Source organism: Pogonomyrmex barbatus, unplaced genomic scaffold (genome assembly GCF_055798465.1).
Source record: "Pogonomyrmex barbatus isolate J1 unplaced genomic scaffold, ASM5579846v1 scaffold1, whole genome shotgun sequence".
Lineage (NCBI taxonomy): Eukaryota > Metazoa > Arthropoda > Insecta > Hymenoptera > Formicidae > Pogonomyrmex > Pogonomyrmex barbatus.
This window is the reverse complement of record NW_028297098.1, coordinates 12,432,760-12,452,274: the sequence shown is the minus strand read 5'-3', so window position 1 is coordinate 12,452,274 and position 19,515 is coordinate 12,432,760. Positions and strand designations below refer to the sequence as shown.

General features: G+C 38.4%; 4 protein-coding genes across 8 annotated transcripts; all 4 read right to left on the bottom strand.

Moving 5' to 3' along the window:
• Positions 1-356: 356 nt before the first annotated feature.
• Positions 357-1,915, bottom strand: LOC105425000 (small ribosomal subunit protein uS5). Its single transcript, XM_011635511.3, has 3 exons — positions 1,786-1,915; positions 993-1,341; positions 357-869 (listed from the first exon to the last, which is right to left on the bottom strand). The coding sequence occupies exons 2-3, from the start codon at positions 1,338-1,340 to the stop codon at positions 381-383; spliced, it is 837 nt and encodes a 278-aa protein (XP_011633813.2). The 5' UTR covers position 1,341; positions 1,786-1,915; the 3' UTR covers positions 357-380.
• An 87-nt stretch (positions 1,916-2,002) lies between these two features.
• On the bottom strand, positions 2,003-8,949 carry P5CDh1 (delta-1-Pyrroline-5-carboxylate dehydrogenase 1). 2 transcript variants are annotated; one of them, XM_089076884.1, is made up of 7 exons: positions 8,332-8,949; positions 5,658-5,871; positions 5,088-5,519; positions 4,564-4,974; positions 4,306-4,484; positions 4,041-4,229; positions 2,003-3,724 (listed from the first exon to the last, which is right to left on the bottom strand). In XM_089076884.1, exons 1-7 carry the CDS (start codon positions 8,376-8,378, stop codon positions 3,490-3,492), a joined length of 1,707 nt encoding a protein of 568 aa, XP_088933010.1. In that variant the 5' UTR covers positions 8,379-8,949; the 3' UTR covers positions 2,003-3,489. The 2 variants fall into 2 exon arrangements, with proteins under 2 accessions (XP_088933010.1, XP_088933017.1); XM_089076891.1 differs by lacking the exon at positions 8,332-8,949 and adding an exon at positions 7,951-7,988.
• Positions 8,950-10,428: 1,479 nt separating this feature from the next.
• Prp40 (pre-mRNA processing factor 40) lies at positions 10,429-15,310 on the bottom strand. 4 transcript variants are annotated; one of them, XM_089076716.1, is made up of 8 exons: positions 15,269-15,310; positions 13,455-13,683; positions 13,000-13,381; positions 12,473-12,907; positions 11,935-12,403; positions 11,144-11,779; positions 10,910-11,056; positions 10,429-10,837 (listed from the first exon to the last, which is right to left on the bottom strand). In XM_089076716.1, exons 1-8 carry the CDS (start codon positions 15,293-15,295, stop codon positions 10,640-10,642), a joined length of 2,523 nt encoding a protein of 840 aa, XP_088932842.1. In that variant the 5' UTR covers positions 15,296-15,310; the 3' UTR covers positions 10,429-10,639. The 4 variants fall into 4 exon arrangements, with proteins under 4 accessions (XP_088932842.1, XP_088932852.1, XP_011633811.1 ...); XM_089076726.1 differs by lacking the exon at positions 15,269-15,310 and adding an exon at positions 14,031-14,238; XM_011635509.3 differs by lacking the exon at positions 15,269-15,310 and adding an exon at positions 14,071-14,238.
• Positions 15,161-18,133, bottom strand: LOC105424997 (CDK5RAP1-like protein). The gene is made up of 8 exons (XM_011635508.3): positions 17,721-18,133; positions 17,347-17,650; positions 17,020-17,265; positions 16,730-16,934; positions 16,305-16,625; positions 15,920-16,241; positions 15,609-15,758; positions 15,161-15,440 (listed from the first exon to the last, which is right to left on the bottom strand). The coding sequence occupies exons 2-8, from the start codon at positions 17,633-17,635 to the stop codon at positions 15,219-15,221; spliced, it is 1,755 nt and encodes a 584-aa protein (XP_011633810.2). The 5' UTR covers positions 17,636-17,650; positions 17,721-18,133; the 3' UTR covers positions 15,161-15,218.
• Positions 18,134-19,515: the final 1,382 nt, after the last annotated feature.

Here is a 19,515-nt window from a genome sequence, read left to right as displayed (position 1 = left end):
TGGCTCTCTTGTTCCTGAGTGACGTAAGTGGCTATAAACGAATGAATGAATGAATGAAATCGCAAACAAAAATTATGATTATTAAGAACAGCAAAAATTATTATTTTATATTGTTCGATAAAGAAAATTAGTTACTGGAAACGCATGTTTTCAGCATCATATTTAGAGCTAATCTTAGGTCGTTCAACCGAGTCGTGTTTCCATAGTTTAAATCTCCAGGGATAGTTTTTCGATTAAACCAAACTCCGATTAAATCAAATAATATATATGCAAAGAAATGACGTATTAAAATACGGGAGGAATTGGTTTTCTGGGAATCAAAGGAGAGAAAAAAAAACAATTTGCCTTTCAAGGCATTTCCATGGAAGCTGGACGTTTATTTAGGCAACTTCGGTCACTCTCGCGCTGCCCTTGTGTGTCTTTGACAAATAATCCGCGAATTCCTGGTAAGGCGCTTTGGCCAAAGCCTGCTCCTTCCATAAATCTGGTGTCAAGTATGCGTATGTCTTGGCGATCGCGGCGTATGTCGCCTTGGCGAAATTGCCGAGTGTACAAGTGGACCCCCTGGCTGAAGTGTAGCAGTCCTCGATCCCAGCCATCTGTAGCAGTTTCTTAGGAACTGGAGCGGAGACGATACCGGTACCCCTTGGTGCTGGTATCAGGCGCACTTGTACAGAACCACACTTGCCAGTCACCTTGCATGGCACCGTATGTGGCTTGCCAATCTTGTTGCCCCAATAACCACGCCGAACCGGTACAACCGAGAGTTTTGCCAGAATAATAGCACCACGAATGGCAGTGGCTACTTCCTTCGAACACTTCACTCCAAGTCCAATGTGTCCGTTGCTGTCTCCAATGGCAACAAATGCCTATAAAAATATTTCATTTATGAAACTTTTTAGTTTTGTTAGTATTCAATATATGACAGATACAATTTTTAAATTTTTTATTCTTCTGATTAATCATAATATTTAAGAATTAATTATTCATACCTTAAATCGCGTACGTTGACCTGCTCTAGTCTGCTTCTGTACAGGCATGATCTTCAAGACTTCGTCCTTAAGATCTGGTCCGAGGAACCTGTCGATGATCTCATACTCTTTGATGGGTAAAGAAAACAGATAAATGTGCTCGAGAGATTGAATCTTGCCGTCTCTGACCAAGCGGCCTAGCTTGGTAACAGGAACCCATTCCTTGCTATCTTCCTTGCCGCGTCCACGGCCACGTCCTCTACCTCTGCCACGACCACGACTTCTCAGACCTCCACGATCACCTCCCGCACCGCGAGAGCCGAAACCTCCACGAAAGCCACCACGTGCGGCTGGAGCAGCGTCCGCCATTCTGTGTATTAAATAAAATATTATAACAATCAAAAGTACTTTTCATTCTGAAACAATGTTTTTGACATGCGCAAGTTGACAGCCACTTTGCAATCATTATCAATTGCAAAGAAACTGTGCTCCATTATAAATTAAATTGAATTATGAAACAGCGATATAATCAACGATTTTTTAAATTTAATGCGAAATGAATGTGAAATGTTAGTGCTCTCCTTCTCTTTCTCTCTCTCTCTCTCTCTCTCTCTCTCAGCGGCTAACCTAGAGAAGTCGCACGTGCACGTGACATTTCACATATTTTCAAACGCGATAAAATCTCTCATACAACATTTCACATTTTTAAGTCATACAATGAGCATGCAAGAATTCATTTCACTATCGTGACAAATATATATCCGAATATATAATATTATGGAATAATTGGAAAATATTGGAAACATATACTCACGCTACTTGCTTCTTGTAAAATTACAGAAGAATGGAAGGCAGGTCGATGAAAGCAGGGATTTTTACATGTGCGCATGCGTACGAGAGCAATTCGCGATCCGAGAGCACAAAGACCAATGAAAACGCTCGACTGCTTCAGACGCTTGCTGCACGTGACGGTATAGCCGACATTTGAAAAAGCGGCGCGTTTCAGAATACAGATTATTCACAAAGACGTGTCAATTTATGTTACTTTATTGCTATCGTACACTTAAATAACGCTGTAACACTTGCCACAATATATAACATATTGTCAATTATTATATCCTCGGCGACCACCCATCAACACGCGAAACATCTCGTCTCAGTCACATTATCAACGTTATTATTAGGATGACTGATGATGAAAAATCCGGGTATATACGTGTATGCTGAAGACACTTGAACTGTTACAGAGAGATCGTGTCCTACGTACATGCATTCTTACAAAGTATATATTATATAAAGGAACTGAAGTTACCGAAATTGCATACCTGTTACAAGCTCTCTCTTTTAATAATAATAAAAAAAAAAAAGAAATTCATTATTATATTCATATTCACAACGTGAGTAATATCGCACCTGAAAACGGGATTCAAGCTGAAGCTTTATTAATTACGTTAACAATATTTATTCTAATCTGTTGACAATTGAGGACACTTGTTCACAGCAACGCGATGAAGCCAGCATCACGGATTTGACTGATGCGATACCTGAGTTATAAAAGTTATTATTGTACTGAGAGAGGGGGGGAGAGAGAGAGAGAGAGAGAGAGAGAGAGAGAGAGAGAGAGAATAAATCGGACATACATGGTAAAGAGATAACAAGTTTTTTCTCCGAAATGCATCAGATAATACTTTGGTAATGAACTGGCGGCAAATGATCAAGACATGATTGGACACCCACAAAACAACGTCCGCGGCTAACGGGATCAATCACGGGAGGATTATCGCACTGGAATTCCTTTGTCCATCACGAGGCGACGTTCGGCGGTACATTCGAGAGCAATTAAGTGTTTATTTGTTGCGACTTGCAAGTCTGACCTCCTCTTCCTTAGCGTTAATCCATCTAAAAATCTAGTCGTGTCTCTATTGTGCATCGCAAAAAAAGTTGCGCTCGCGAGCTTACTGTGCTTCTTATCGAGAGAAACTCCTAAGCGAAATCGTTTTCTCAAGTTCTGACGATGATGACAACTCGATCTTATCGCACGGTATACATTTCATTTTTTTTCACTTGATTTTATGTTGATCTATTCAATTATATTCTCGTTAAAAATCTCATTTATGGGAAACAAATTAAAAAAATTATCCGTGAGACAAGAATCTGATTCGGCAAAGTTTCATCTTAGAAAACATATCTCACACATTTGTCATAGTGTTTGCTCCTACAATCAAAATTACAACTCTTCGAGCGTCTTTTCTGTTATGATTTTGAATTACGCGGGACAACATAATGTAAAAGTGATATTCTCATAAGTCCATTAATGTTCTATGAATTTCTATATCTCATTTGCATGGCGGACTGAATCTTGCTCATTGAATTAAAGCAGTGTGATAATATCGCTCCGGCACGTTTCTTTTCCGATCAAATATAAATAAAAGCGTTTCTCGATTTGCGACGCATGACTATCGGGCAACCGAAATTATTGGATTAATCACACCGAATTAACAACGAGCGGCCCGCGTGCTTAGGATCGCATGTATGGATAGTCATATTCCCGTAGGGGCGCGAAGTTCTCCTTAATGGATTGCGGGGACGTCCAGCGAAGAATGTAATGAGGACCGCCGGCTTTGTCATTTGTACCAGACATTCGACTGCCACCAAATGGTTGCTGGCCGACCACCGACCCGGTGGATTTATCGTTGACGTAAAAATTACCGGCAGTGTACTTGAAGTCCTCGAGCGCTTTTCTCACCCATGTTCTGCGATAATGAATGTAAGCATGAGTCAGATAATCTATTTCCTCTCATTATATTGCAGTATGTTGAACAAGCGTGAGAATTTTAAAATTTATCAAATTATGTTTTATATAAAAATTCGTTGTATCATAAATTTTGTGTATGATATAGACATGATTTTTAAAGAAAGAAGCAATTTAAAATAGGTGTTACATAATGTTCTCTTTCTCGACACTCGTCATATACATGGAATGTGTCATGTTTAGTATACATATATATATATATATATATATATATATATATATATATAAAATTGATATGATCGATAAATTTTACTTACTCATCTTGCGCGAATATCGCGCCCGTTAAGGCGAAAGGCGTAGATGTTTCCACCAGCTCTACCGTCTCGTTTAGGTCGGAATCCTTGTAAACGTATATCGTTAATATTGGGCCGAATATCTCTTCCGTCATGAGCTTTTCCTTCGGATCTTTGGTTTGTACTATTGTCGGTTCAATAAAATATCCACATCTAGAAAGATTCATTTCAGAACTAGTTGCATTAACATAAATCCTAGCGCTAATAATAATAATCCAATGGAACATACGAATTATCATAGCCTCCACCGCCAAGAATTTCCATCTTGGGTGATTTTTTCGCGTATTCAATGTAACCGGAAATCCGTTTGAATGCAGCGGCATCTATAACAGCACCGGTGAAGATTGTGAAGTCTCGGACATCACCGATCGTAAGTTTCTGACGAAGAGCTAAGAGGCCATCTTTTATCTAGAATGAAAGTTTAAAAAGGTCACATAAACATATTCTCAAGGAAATTTAATGAAATGATGTTGATGCTGGAACTCACCTTGCCCCACAAAGATTCCGGAACGTACATTCTACTGCAAGCGGAACACTTTTGTCCATTAAACTCGAACGCACTTCTTATCGTTGCATTAATGACAGACTCCACATCAGCGCTCGAATGGACGAAGTGATAGTTCTTGCCGCCGCACTCGCCAATCAATTTCGGATAGTTTCTGTACTTGGAGAGATTCTGGCCGACCTGAGACCAAAGACGGTTGAACGTCGGCACCGAGCCAGTAAAGTTGAGCCCGACGAGATAAGGCGAAGACGTGATAGTGTCCCCGAACACGGGTCCTTCGCAGGGAACGAAATTCACCACGCCGGGCGGTACTCCGGCCTCCCTGCATATCTTAAAGATCCACCAGTTGGATAATAACGCGGTGTCGGACGGCTTCCAGAGCACGGCGTTACCCTGCAATCGCGGCATGCACGTCGACACGTGCGGGTGATTATTAGCGGCGTTACGTTTACCGTGACGCGGGCCTCGACCTAAAGCGACTATCAGTTATGGTTTGCATTACAAACCATCAGCGCCGGCGTGTAACTGAGATTGCCACCGATGGCGGTGAAGTTGAAAGGCGACACCGCCGCGACGAAGCCGTCCATGCCGCGATGCCTCATCGAGTTGAAGATATGCCGATTCGGCGAGATCGGCTGGTACTTGAGGCTGTCCTTGACGAAGTACGCGTGCATCTTGAAGAAGTCGATCAGCTCCGCGCTGTCGAGCTCCGCCTGGATCACGGTCTTGCTCTGGCCCAGCATGATGGCTGCATTCAGGCTCTGTCTGTACTTGGTCGCCATCAGATCCGCTATCTTCAGCCACATCTCCAGTCGCTTCTCGATCGGCCACGATCTCTCCCATTCCCGTTGCGCCTTCACCGCGACGTCGATCGCCTTCTTCACGAGCTCCGGTGTCGCCCAGTAATACTTGGCGATCTTCTCCTTGTGATTGTGCGGCTGAAAAATCGTGCGGTCGTCTCACTCGCGATTGAAAGAAGATAAAATTCGCGATTCGCGCGTGTAAATACTACTTGAACGGCAAAGAACGATAACGCGGAGGAGTAATTAGCGCGATCAGGATAAATTTCTATATACCATAACTTGATATCGACACAGGTCGGTCTTGATCTCCTCGTTTCCGATAACTAACGGCACCTCCTCGCATTCGCTGGCCATCTTATCCAAGACTTTCTCCAGCTCCTCTCTCTCCGGGCTGCCCTTCTTGTAGTTAAGAAGGGGCTCATTTTTCAGCGGAAACTCCGGCGGATGTGATACCGGAACTATCGACCTCAGACACCTAGTGCCGACCCTGTCGAATAATAAATAATGAGGAAAAGAAGTATACTTACAATAGATAAAGTCGGCGGATAAACCGTGATTTATCTAAAGAGTCCTCTCAAGATTCTTGTTCCCGATATCATCTTCAAATATTTATCCGGCCACTTGTGGTAAAGTCTCGAATTAACAGTCTTATCGCCGTTGTCAAATTTGCATTGGAATTTAGGAACGAGCTTCCTTGTTTATTCGTGCATTTCATCACATCGGTGCGGGTGTTGTTTAATTATTTAGAAATATATCCAGTAACGAGAATCAAGATAGAACGGAGGAATTTATTTATGCAATGTATATTGCGCATGATGATATCACCACCTAACAATTATCGTATTTAATTCAATGGATTTTTATTAAGCCAACATAGCACGGCGGAAAAGATATCGACATGCGGAAGAGGAACGCGAATTATGTAACTCCTTCTCTCCGCTTGACTCTAATTAGCGTGTTATCAGCGCTTGTAGATAATTATTGTAGACAAATTGTGAATTCCTTCACGATTAAGAAATATCATATCATATTTTACAATAACGCTCGCATTACCCTAGATAATATGCGATAATATTTCTTTCGCGTGTAAATCATTTCAATTGCTAATTATTTTATTTTTCTTTTGATAAGACACGACTATATCGTCAATACCGCGATCATTACACGCGTTGTACAGAGAAATACCCGCGGAGAATCCGTGATAAACATTAACGTCTGATGAGTTCGTCGTTCACGTTTTTTTTTTTCACCGCGGTAAGGACGACCATCTAATTCTGTTCCTCCGCGTTACCTCGCCACGAAAGAAAAAGAGTAAAAAGCGCCGATTACTAAGCATTTTTGCATAACCGAAAATTCGGTCGCAAGGATCGTGAGGAAATGCAAGTGTTTTTATACATACATAATTGGCGCGTTATCCCTCTGATAACGAAAGGACATGACGTGCCAGCTCGTACCTATTGCGAGCTATAATTAAGATTAATTATCGCCACGTAATTCCGTCTCGCTCGAGTTAGCATGTCCGAAATATTAATCAAGGTCATGTTGCAAAGATCGCATTATTGCCAGCATCCAAGTGTCTTCTCGCTCGGTTAAAGCCTTGTGTCCACGATGCTAAAAATCGACCCGAGATCTCGGGCGGAAAAAGAATTGACCAATAATACTGGTCAATTGGCCGAATTGTTCGAGTACAATTCTCCCTTCGTTCGAAATCTCGGGTCGATTTTTAGCATTGTGAACACAAGGCTTAACTCGTGTGCCTCAAAATCGTGACGTGGACAGAGAGATAAAATATAGTCGCTGTGTGTGATGTCAGCTGTCGAATCACGTTTTCATGTGATTTGACAAGTGACGTATTTTTGTCGAACGAGAAGAATAACATCCTTAGAAATATATGTGAAATATAAAAAAAGAAATAAGAGGAAGAAAAAAGAAAAGAGATGTCAGCCGTGCATCGATGACTTAATTCTCTTGTTTGAGAAAGAGGAAGGGAAATATGAAGAGACAAAGGGGGGGGAGAAGAGACAGAAACCGCAGGTTAGAAAGTAGATCTTGCGAAGATAATCGGGATCGCATCGATGTGACTGGCGAAACGAAAAAAAAAAAAGATGTAAGAAAAAAAAGAACGACCTTTTGATCATCGTTCTCTTTCGTTCATGACCGTTCCTGACAAACATGATTCGATTTATGCTGATAACTTTCTGACAAAACGCGAGTCGAATATGACACAGTTGTCGCCAATCTGTCGTGGTATTCTCGAATCTGCTGGCTGAACCATTAGTAAGTTCAATCAATTCGTCACTATTTTGCTGAAATAAAGAAAGAGAAAGGAAAAACAGACGATTGACGAGCGAGCTTAATGTCCACTTTATCCATGTAAATTAAATTTAAGGTTTCTTTTTCTTTTTTCTAAATCTTAGAGCTAAAAAGAAATTAAACTACTTAATTAAGAATTGCACAAAAGTGAAGGCTAGATTAAAACCAGGTGAGAACAAAGAGAAATCGACAGAAGTGGCATTTACATTTAATCGCCGATCAAGTGGCTCGACGATTTGTCGGTCAACGTCACCTTGAAATCATCGGTGATTTCATCGCGACGTGCAAGATTCAGGCTGGATCATGCCAAGCGTATGGGACACCGATGGGCTTCAGCGCAGTTTATTTACGCGTGTTCTCACACGACTTCGCCGTCGTGTACATCGCGACACGGGGGACGTCGCCGCGCGCGCGACGAGCGACGATCGATGTGAGCCACCTTCCTTCCCGTCCGTGACGGAGGCGCGTGAGAGCCGAGCGAGAGAAACGGGAGTCAGGATTATCCGAGAGGATATATCCGTGTATCCGGTCTCACGGTGACGATACGATCGATATCGTCGCCCGGACGAGGTGACGGAGTCGCCTGTGTCCGAGAGACGGCATCGGAGCGGTCCGGCGACGTCGGTTTACTCACTTTTGGGTATTCGCCAGCAACGTCTGACGGCAAACCAGGCCCAACATCTTTCGGCGGAGTGACGGGGACGGCGGGTGGCGAGAAAGAGCGAGCGAGCGAGAGCCAGGAAGGGCGGGAGGAAGGGAGAGAGAAAAGGAGAGGTGTATAAAGAAAGAGGGATAATGTGGTGGATATCCTTTGTCTCACAGCGCGAACCGAAGGGCTGACGAGATGGCTCTCCTCGACTGACAGACGTCCCGGACGTTCGACGCGATGATCGGAATCTCTTCTCCTCGCGCGCCCGGTGCGCCGAATTGCCGAAACTGCGACGGAAAGCCGTGACGCGAACACCGCGGCCGTCGGACGAACCGCGCTACGCACCGGGTTCCCCACCTCTCGCGAGAGCGCCCAGGGCCGTACGATGACGACCATCTGGAGCGGCGACGCGGAAGGGAGAGGGAGGACGGAGTCGGCAAACATCCAAGTAGTTTCGAGAAAAGTCTTGCTGAATCGGAAATTCATCTGGGAGACGAGAAGAAAAGTTTTTCTCAGCGTATCTCCTCCACTCATTTTTCATATAGATATTAATACTGATTTATCGCGATATTACTTTTTTTTTTATCACCGTTGTTATTTACAGGCTTAATCTACATTTGATTGTCGAGCCATCGACGGTGGAGATTATTTTCCCTTTTCCTAAATCGTTAATTTAAAAAAGTTACTCTTCTTCTTCGCTCCCGTCATTTTTCAAATCACGTTTAATTTTGTTTTCCTTTTGCGACGTTCTACTCAATTCACTAATCGCGTTATGTAATATCTTCTCTTTAAAATAAAAAATTATACGAAAAGTTTCAAACAAAAGAATGATTTTTTTTCTTCAAGAAGGCTTGGTATAAATCCAGTGTTTTCAATTACAAAAGAAAAAGAGAAACGATTGAAAGAATACCAAGCGTTATCGGGCACCTTCATTTATATTCCGTTCCTAACCCGTTCCTAAACCATTCCTCACATTAGATTGAGTCTAATCAAAATCAATGACGGTCGATCAGGCCGCATAGCGCAGGCATCTCTTCTGTGTCCGCAAGATGAGAGAATCAGAGAAAATTAGACGAGAGTTCAGCGAAATCACGCGAAATCTGATTCATACTACTCCTCTTTCAATACGAATTGCCTTCTCTTTCTTCTTGTATTTTCAGCTTTCTTTCATCGCCGAGCGTTGGACTTGCCTCTAGTGTTGAAATGTTAATAATACCTACCGACTTTGCATATCGCAAACAACTGTATTTAAATGCCAAACGTGTCGGCACATATGTAAGCACGGTTGATTATGAACGCCGTGTACGATCTTTGTAACAGACTGATATACCTCCAAGACTTCAAAATATCGATCGCATACAAAATTCTTCGATGTCAAAAGAGAGATAAAAAAAGAAACAGTAAGGAAATTACGCTTTGCATCGGACAGTTTTAACTTCTATCTGTTCCTAAAATAGCATGTCAAAGAGAAAAATATGTAAGATAAAACGGGGAAAAAGGAATGGTATTACATAATTAGTAAAATATAATACGTAAAATATAATAAAATATAATTAATTTTCTCTTGTGAGCATAGTTGAAATCAAATTTTTCTCCTTAATACTTAGAACGAATTCTAGCTGATACAAATCGCTGATAAACGATCGTAATTTTAATAAGAAAGTGATTTCAATAAATAAGCGATTTCTCTCGTAATTAAAGCCAATTTCAACTCAAACAAAAGAGTACATTCTAGAAAAGATTGATTTATATGTCAACGTAAACCAATGATCTCGACAAGAGAATATCAGATGCTATTGTAGCCTAACAACGTTTTTGTCATAGATTTTAAGTTTTGTGTTCCGCATTCGTCGCGCATCATTACTTCTAATCGCGAAGAATAGCGTTCGCCAAGTCATTGAAAAACAAGGAAAGAAAAAAAGGAGAGACTAATCATACATCTTTAAAAATGTTCACCTTCGCAGTGAAACATGTGTTACATAAAGCGATCCATTTTTAAACAAACGTCGTCACCTTGCGTATATAAATACATATTTTAGATTTACAATCTCTTTTTGAAATCAAGCATAGGTAAACTCAATGTGCTTCATAAATTTGTCGTGTCTATTAAATTCGTTTCTGTTAATACATTTTTTAATGTAATAAACATGTTCAAGTAGGTAGAGTTTGTAGGTAGAGTTCGTTTGTTCGGGAAAGTTTAGGAAATAATAGTTATCAAGTTTCAGAGAAAATAAATCGTAATTGTCTTAAATTTGAAGTGGACAATCTTGAAAGATGATAATTGGTGAAGTCTTCAGTTCTCTTCCTGTTGCATTTGGAGCTCGCGCAAGAGTTGTGCCCTTTGCTTTTCCAGCTCGTCTTCGGAGAGTTCGTGGTGCTCGTTATTTTCCGTAGCAGAACCTTCGCTGTGAATCGATGGTCTCCTATGCTTCTCCTCCTTCCGTTTCCTTTCCGGAGACTCTTCCGAGGATGGAAGCCCGGAGTGTGAGCGCTAAAAAAAATATCAGAAGAAACATAAAGAAAATTATCACCGATGAATCTCAGTAATATCATTAATACGTACCGAATGACTACGACCTCTCTTCTTCTTGCTTTTCTTCCTCTTGGTTTTCCTCGTTTCTGATTCAGAGCTGTCAGATTTGCTGGGAATACTAGGAGAATGCGATTTGTGTCGTTTTCTCCTCAAACCTTTCTCACTGCCCTCCGACTCCTATCAAAACATCAATAATCATTTTTTTATGATTATATATAGTATATTAGAGATAATAAAAAAATGATTACTTGCGATAATACTCACGCTGTGCGATCGCGATCGCGACTTGCGCTTCAATTTCTTCGCCTTTTTCTTCTTACTTCTAATATGATGATGACTACAGCTTTCTTCAAGCTCGTGCTGATATTCCTTGAATATTCGTATTCTTTCGCTCTCCAAAGTGATTGCCTTGAAATCTTGCTCCTCTTCGATTTTAGACCTCACGTCCTCCCATGCCATTTGATAATCTACGTTTAACGTCTTCAGCAAATTTTTGAAACCAGTCTCCAGCTTCTTGAACTTTCGTGTCTCTTCTTTGACGCGCTCCTTCTCACGTGCTTCTGCCTTTTCCAGCAACAGATTGTATGTCAATTTAACATTACCCGCATCCAGAGTTGCTGACTTTCGATCCTCACATACGACCGTAGCGAATTCCTCGAAAGTCGTGTTGACTTGGACCTCGAAATTCTTGTCTTTGAGTATTTCACGAATAATCTTCTTTTCGTCATGGAATCGAGACTTCAAGTCCTCGACATAGAATTTGAAAAGATCCAGCGGAGTCGAACCTGACTGACCGAGCATGGCGGAGAATCGAAGATCGGCAGACAGCATGGGATACAATTCAACCCACAGAGACATCGACGTGAGCTTACCTTGTTCATGAAGCTCATCAAGTAGATACTAAAACGCAAAGTTGTTTATTATATAGAAAAAGTCGAACATTTTAAATCAATTTAATGTAACAGAGATATCGAAATGTATATTATTAATTATATATAATTATTTATATATAATTATTTATAAATAATTAAAAATTAGGGAACAGCGACACTCACTATAAAACCATCTCTGTTTTTTCTCTCCTGCCGTTTCCTACGTTTTTTCTCGCATTCTTTTTCTTCTTCCTCATCCTTCTCCAACTGACGAATATGATTCTCGAATACAATTAGGGCATCTTCTTTGTCCATCTCCAACAAATCTGCATCTTCAGCGAATGCAGGATGTTGCAGCAACAAAGCTTGCGCTTCCTGCCACGTGGTCCTGTATGTCACGTCAGTCATTGTATCCAAAACTTGTGCCAATCTCTTGGTATTCCTCTTTTTTAACTGTTTCGCCTCCTCTTTTTCACGTTTCGCCAAATTGAAGATAACATCCTCGTAAATATCCCGGCGATCCGAATCGCCGACTGCCCTCCAAACTTCCAAATTACCGAACATCTCCTCGCATTTGTAATACTTAGTCGTGCTTACCATTCTGTCATTTTCCAATAAGAATTGCTCCAAGTCCTCTTTGGCCTTTTTCAATCTGTCGAAGATATATTGCATTGTTATCTGATTCTACGATTCATCAATTTAATTTACATTTTATATTTACCTGAGTCTTTCTTGTTCACGTTCCTCCTTCAACTTCTGTGTTTTATACGAGTGGAAGGCCTGTTTACGTTCATTTAATTTCTTCATCTGCGGATACCTAGGGTCATTCTGAATCAATTTGACAGCCTGTTCCCATGTCGCGTTCGATGGCACGTCTCTTTCTCTCAATAGTTCTTTGAACGCCTCGACGGCTTCTTTTTTATCCTTGAACTGCATTTTAGGCTCGGGCGTGCTGGTGCGGCTGTCATTAGTCGAGCCCATCGCGGAATTACTATCCTCGTCCGGTTTCGTAGGCGGTGTTGGAATATTAATCGCTGCGAGTGTTGCAGCCATCGCCTGTTCGATAGCCGACTTTCCACCTGACTCCGGTGTACTAGTTTGCGATATAGTCGCAACGTTTGGTGATAAGTGTTGCATAGCTACGGGAACAATATTGCTGAAAATACAGGAAATTATGATGAACATATAGATTTTCAAAATAATGAAAAAAATAGATAGTCTCTATAATTATTATCTAATTTTACTCACGAATTTGTAGCGTTTGCTACCACTGCTGCAGCAGCCGCTGCAGCTTCCTCGGCTATAATACGTGTTTTCAATTCTTCCAACTCTGGCGGTATCGTCCACCTGGACTCCTTTGTACTCACATTATGGTAATACACTTTGCCATTCTCCGACTTATATTCTTTCCATGGGCACTGCGACAACAGCAGTTCGCTTGGTGTTTTCAATTCGTCTGGTTTTTCCCATAATGATTGTTTTGTAACGCTATTGTAGTAATATGTTCTGCCATCGGGTGCCTTGTGTTCACTCCAATCGGTCTTCTTCTCTGCCGAGTTGACGGACATCGCTGCAGTGGCATCGCTGCCGATAGGTGATGGAGGAGGCGCAGTTATCCGTGGCGATGCGGCTGTAAAGTCAAGAAAGACACTTGAGCAACAAGGTTCATACATCAGCATGGATATTTAATGATAGATATTAACCTATGACTCCGGCCTCTTGAGGAGGTGCCGCGGTAATAGGAAAAGTAAAACCTGGCGGAGGTATGGAAAACTGAGGTGGCATTATACCCGGAGGACCTGGAGGTAAACTAGGAGGAGGGATGAAGGGTGCCGCGGGCATAATTGGTGGCACATAGCTAGATGCGATATTTGGCGTTGCCGGTGGAAATCCTGTTACGGCGGCGGGTGGCGGAATACCATCGTTTGAAGCCTAGTAATGTTTATATGTCAGTCAAATGCTCAGCAATTTTGAAAAGCGTAACGTAATGCGCCTCTCACGTTCATCCGACGATTCGCAACTGTATTTCCGCTTAATTCGTTTCTCTCTCTTCTTTTATTTCAAACATAAGTAAACGGAAATCAGAGATAAAAAGGAATGAAGCAGAAAGTACCGCTGCGAGTCGGCGTACTTTCTAGTACACAAAACGTTAGAGATTATACTCGTTATCACCGATAATTAATGTTACTGCCGCATTACTGTTATTATATTAAAGGATTATTCAAAGCGAAGAAATTAACTTTCGGATGTAATCTCAAATCATTTCGCAGAGAGGTTACCAGTTATTCTTATAGATCGTAATACACTCGGTCTACATGCCATTTATTTAGATAGTTCGCCAAGGGGGGCTCCGTAAAACACAATTCGCGATCGTGTAATTACACGATCACAACATCGATCATTGATTTATTTTAAAAAAAAAAAAAAAAACAAACAGTTCTATTCACAACCCATAACCATAACGCAACTCCGATTCATGTTCATTACTGAAGTTCATTATAGATTTTTCAACAGCAGCGCAGATGGCAATAAATTTCTACATTATCAATGGCCAACAAAATAGAGCAAGAAAATAAAGTTTGAAAATTTAGAAACGTTTGCAAAAAACCGACAAAAAAATCAATAATTATCAGAACATAATAATTAGGTTGCGATTTGGAAATTTCTAGAATTTTAAAGAAAAATGGAGCATAAAACATAAAAATCTAAATTTTTGAAACTCGATAAGTTAATATTAAAATAATATTATATAATATTATAATATAAAAAAATAAATTATAATATAAAATAAAGCTTATACAAAAAAGATAAAAGTGTAAAAAACAATTTCTTATGTAATTATCTACATATTCTTCAAGAGATAATTTTCTAAATTTTTTCTAAATTTAATTTAAATATTTTCATTATATGTGTTTATAAATGCTTAATTAGACGTTCTTCAAAATCGTTTACATAACACACTACATACATATGGAACTACATACATTTATCGACAATAATATGTGTTGATTTTCCATGATTTTCTTAAAAAGCTAGTTCATGATAGTGCTAATCTAGACTTTATAAAATTATAAAACGTTATAAAATTTTTTAATTATTACAACAAAAGAACAAATGTAATTCTTCCTTATTAAAATAATATTTTTGAAAGTATCGAGATCAATAACACTTGTTTTAATGGAATATATATTATTCTGATAAATTTTAATATTTTTGTCATAAAATAAATATTCTAGCTTAATTATTCGAATAATAAATATGTTCGACAAAAAAAAATATTTATAGTCGAAATTTGCTATAAATAATTATAGCTTTTATTATATATATTTTGTTTTCAAGGATAAAAATTCGAGTTTAAGTTTGATAATTATTTTGGGACAAAGGACATTTCATAAGAATTATCATGTAGTTTATATGTATATAATTATAATTTTTATTGAGTAACACAATAATAATGTAATAATTCATTATCTATTTAATGAATAATCTGTTATTGAAGAATGATATAAAGGTGTACCTCGTAAAGTCTGAGAATTAGCGTCATCAATTCGTACAACAATATAATCACCTGCCTGTATCTCCTTTGTAACAGTAGAATGTTGATTAATTGGAATAATTGTAGATGGCAGTATAACTCTTATATTACCATCATTTCTACCTTGTAACTTTTGATCAGTTCTTTTGCTTGCCTATTAAAGAAATAGAGAAAAATATATCATATAAAATATATATCATTATAAAATTTATTTTTCTTACTTTTAAATATTATAAGGAAATTATTGATATGTATACAGTGAGAAAGAGAAAGAAAAAGAAAATTTTTTCTTGTAGCTATATTAGATTGGAAAAATACTTACTCCTTCTACAAGAACAAGCTGATATTGTCCTATTTGTGCTTTATTTAATTTTTCTACCTCCTTTCTATATAATGTAATCATCCGCTTTAAACGCTCCACTTTTACGTCCGATTCGACATCATCTTTGTACTGCCTATGCGCTGGAGTTTTCTGAAAAATGTGTTAAAATATATATATATATGTTATGAATAAACTGCAAATTTATAAAATTAATATTATAATATTTAGTAAAATTATTAATATAATTAAATTTATTTGATCTTCTCAATGATCCGAAAAGATTGTATAATATGAGAATTCATATATTATACCTCACGCATACTATAAGCAAATAAATAGGCGCAGTTGTATTTAACATCTTCTATTAGTGATAAAGTATCTTGAAACTCTTCTTCAGTTTCGCCGCAGAACCCACAGATAAAATCACTAGAAAGGTATATATTTGGAAGAATTTCACGTATGTGATACACCAAATCTAAATATGCTTCCCTAGTGTGCCCTCTTCGCATTCTTTCTAAAACCGCGGAATTGCCACTTTGAGCGGGCAAGTGAATCTGTTTGCAGATGTTCGGTCTTTCGGCTATCAAATGTAACACTTCATCGGGAAAGTCTTTAGGATGAGGTGATGTAAATCTGGAAATTTTCACACGTTAATACAAAGGCAGTAAGATAATTATAATGATAATTTGTAAGTACCTTATTCGCATTTCCGGATTAATCAAGGAGACTTTATCGAGAAGATCGCTGAATCTTAAGCCGCCTTTTTTATTCTTATAAACCGTCTTGAAACCTTTAGCAAGATGGGTCTCTGTATTGGCTGTTAAGATAAATTCTGATTCTGACAAATCTCTGTAGCTATTCACGTTCTGTCCGAGAAGAGTTATTTCCTTTACACCTTGATTCGATAACAGTCGGACTTCGTCTAGTATGCTAGTAATCGGTCGAGATCTCTCTCTGCCCCTCGTGAATGGTACAATGCAATAAGTGCACATGTTATCACAACCTCTCATTATAGAACTGCAAATTACAAACGAGTGATTTCATAGAGCTAATAAGCTAAAATTAATTATATGTATATATTTGAAATACTGAGGGTATTTCTGAACGTGTACATATATTACATATATGCCCCAGAATCTTGATTGAGTCTAACTGGCATTACATCCGCATATGTTTCATCAAATGATAACATAACATTAACAGCCATTTCATTATCCGTTATTGCTAGGAGTCTGGGTAAATCCTTGTAACTATCAGGACCTGCTATTATTTCTACAAGCTTCCCTTCATCTAATATTTTAGTTTTTAAGCGTTCAGCCATGCATCCTAATGCAAAGATTTTTATTTATTCAAAGATTTAATAATTGAGATTTAATAATTATATCTTCTGTCAAGTATTAAATAAGTTCACCTAAGAGACCAATCTTCATAGGTGATCCAATCTTATTTCTTTTCCTCTTGTTCCTCAGGCTATTCAGGTACTCTAATTTATTCCACACTTTCTGCTCGGCATTTTCCCTAATGGAACATGTAATAAGAAGTACAATGTCCGCATCGTCAAGGCATTGTGTGTGTTTATAGCCATGTGACTTCAGCACTGACCATATTATATCAGCATCGTTCACATTCATTTGGCAACCATAAATTTCAAAGTATACTATAAACAAAAATTAAAGATAATAATAATGACTTCAAAGAGCAAGGACAAACAATAGATCTATTTAAATATCTGAGAAACCTTTCTGATTTTTGCCATGAACATCCTGCAAGTATGGAACAGATTCCTCATTGGGAATATCAATAACGGATGGACTTAAGAAGTCCCTCAAAGAGGGTCCATCTCTAATATTCCTGACGGGTTTCTGGTCTATAACTGGTTCGGTTGACCGAGCATTAATTACAGATGTGTGCCAAGGCACGGAAACCGTTCTATGGATCGCACGACATCTTTGAAGCCACTGTGGGTCTATCCACCTCCGTTGCATCAAACAATTCCTCAAATTCCTGTACCACATTCCTTTTGACATGTCGAGCCGATCACTCTGAAATTAAAATTTTAATAAAATGATTAGAAATGCGGATGTCATTTTGTCAAAAATGCTCGATAAATACCTGTATTTTTAATAAATAATACGTCTCTCTTTACTTGTCAAATTAAATGTTGAGTTTGTTTGCAATTCTCATCGCAGGCAATACAAATATAAGAAAATATAAATTATCTTCATTTCTAAGTGTCAATTTTCTTTTTAAAGTTCTCTCAGAGAATTGATGCTGTTGACCTCTCAGATTTTTCGGAGAGCAATTTCTAGGTTAGAAAGACCGGTTCACGTAAAACAATAAATATAACATGCAAAATGAACCTACTGCAACTGTTTGCAATTACATTTGGACAGAAATAAATATGCAATTAGAAATCGGATAGAAAAATAAGGTCGATAAACGACACAAACAATTCAACTATAAAGGATATGAATCTAATAAAATGATTTTAACAGTTATCTCATTCATATCTTGTTCCTCGTTGCTGTTCTGCGTCTTTCTCATTGAAAATGAGGCAGATATATATATAAGGCATATATTTTTTTATCGCATTAAAATTTTTTTTCTCGTTTTCATCAAATTTCAGATATACATTTCAAGTACAAGTGTACAGTAACGCAAATAAAAAAAAAAAAAATGGATTTTGACAAGGAGGGAAGCCTGCAACAAGTTCGACTTCATGGAGAGTAATCTTGAGAGAGAAATACAGTGCAAAGGTGTTTCTGTCAATTTGTTTATTCGTTCCTCTTCGCGATTTCGCGCTTATTGTTTTACCTAAAAATATAAACGTAAAAACGGGACAGTTCTTTCAATATGAATCTCATCTATAATAATTATCACTAGTACACGTCTTATGTACATTATCTCATATATACAATAATGCGAGTATCGCTCTCATCGTCGCTATTATAGCGTTGTGAAAAAATGATAACTGCAATGTAATGATACCGAATGTATTGAAACCGAGAGGCGTACAATACAGACCCTATTTCCGCTCTATATTCATATAGATAACACGATACCGATATCTGACCTGAAGGAAATAATTGTATATTAATTTTTATTTTCTTTTGAACACCGTATGCTCTCTCTCCTACAAGTTTCCGCAAACTCTTATAGGAGAATGCGATTCAGCTGGGAACTCCAATTTTCATAATTATGCAAAATGCTAGACGATAAAATTCAGCATATTATGAGATTGCGGAGGACTGTGTCTGCATTAAGGCTCTTTTTTTTTTTTTTTTTTTTTTTCCATTTGTTGGCAGATCCAGTACATGTGACGTGACTGTATGTACATGTGAATTATACGGACTAACAAAATACACATATACATTGATCGTGCAGCTTTTCTACTGGTAGAGTCTGTAGCGGACGCCGTAAGTTAAATATAACCATCATAACAACAAATTCGATTACTTCGAATTATACATCGCAGTTTATTGCTGAGTGACTCTCGACACAAAATCGATTGAATTGTTCATAATTATTATTACCATTACGACAATAAACATGATCTTGCTTTGGTAGGTTGCACTGCGTACAGTTTTCAACAATGAAATCGTAAAAAGAATTCTTCCGGCTACTGTAACGGATCTGAGTACAAAAATAAATTATAACGAAAAGAATTTATAATCAAGATACTTAAAACTTTCAGACATTTCTCCAGTTATTTCCACTTGTTTTACACAATCGCACTTATGTTTTATATTAATTTTTATCAATTGTTGAATAATTTCCTATTTATCTCTCTTTGGAGCAAATAAGCGTCTAGCATCATTGTCTTTATGAGACTCAGCTAAGCTCCATTATTATAAAATAATTTACAAGATATTCAACATATTTTTAACTAATAAATACAGTTTCCATC

Coding starts and splice junctions, on each gene's coding strand:
- LOC105425000 (XM_011635511.3), bottom strand. CDS start 1,340: ATGGCGGACGCTGCTCCAGCCGCACGTGGTGGCTTTCGTGGAGGTTTC. Junction 870..992: donor GTCAACGTACGCGATTTAAG/GTATGAATAATT, acceptor ATATTTTTATAG/GCATTTGTTGCCATTGGAGA.
- P5CDh1 (XM_089076884.1), bottom strand. CDS start 8,378: ATGTTGGGCCTGGTTTGCCGTCAGACGTTGCTGGCGAATACCCAAAA. Junction 4,485..4,563: donor CGGAATCTTTGTGGGGCAAG/GTGAGTTCCAGC, acceptor CTTTCATTCTAG/ATAAAAGATGGCCTCTTAGC. Junction 4,230..4,305: donor GGTGGAGGCTATGATAATTC/GTATGTTCCATT, acceptor GAATCTTTCTAG/ATGTGGATATTTTATTGAAC.
- Prp40 (XM_089076716.1), bottom strand. CDS start 15,295: ATGACGCTAATTCTCAGACTTTACGAG. Junction 13,684..15,268: donor TAATTCTCAGACTTTACGAG/GTACACCTTTAT, acceptor AAACATTACTAG/GCTTCAAACGATGGTATTCC. Junction 10,838..10,909: donor AGAGAGGTCGTAGTCATTCG/GTACGTATTAAT, acceptor TATTTTTTTTAG/CGCTCACACTCCGGGCTTCC.
- LOC105424997 (XM_011635508.3), bottom strand. CDS start 17,635: ATGTCAAAAGGAATGTGGTACAGGAATTTGAGGAATTGTTTGATGCAA. Junction 16,626..16,729: donor CAAGATTCTGGGGCATATAT/GTAATATATGTA, acceptor TGTAATTTGCAG/TTCTATAATGAGAGGTTGTG. Junction 16,242..16,304: donor AATCCGGAAATGCGAATAAG/GTACTTACAAAT, acceptor GAAAATTTCCAG/ATTTACATCACCTCATCCTA.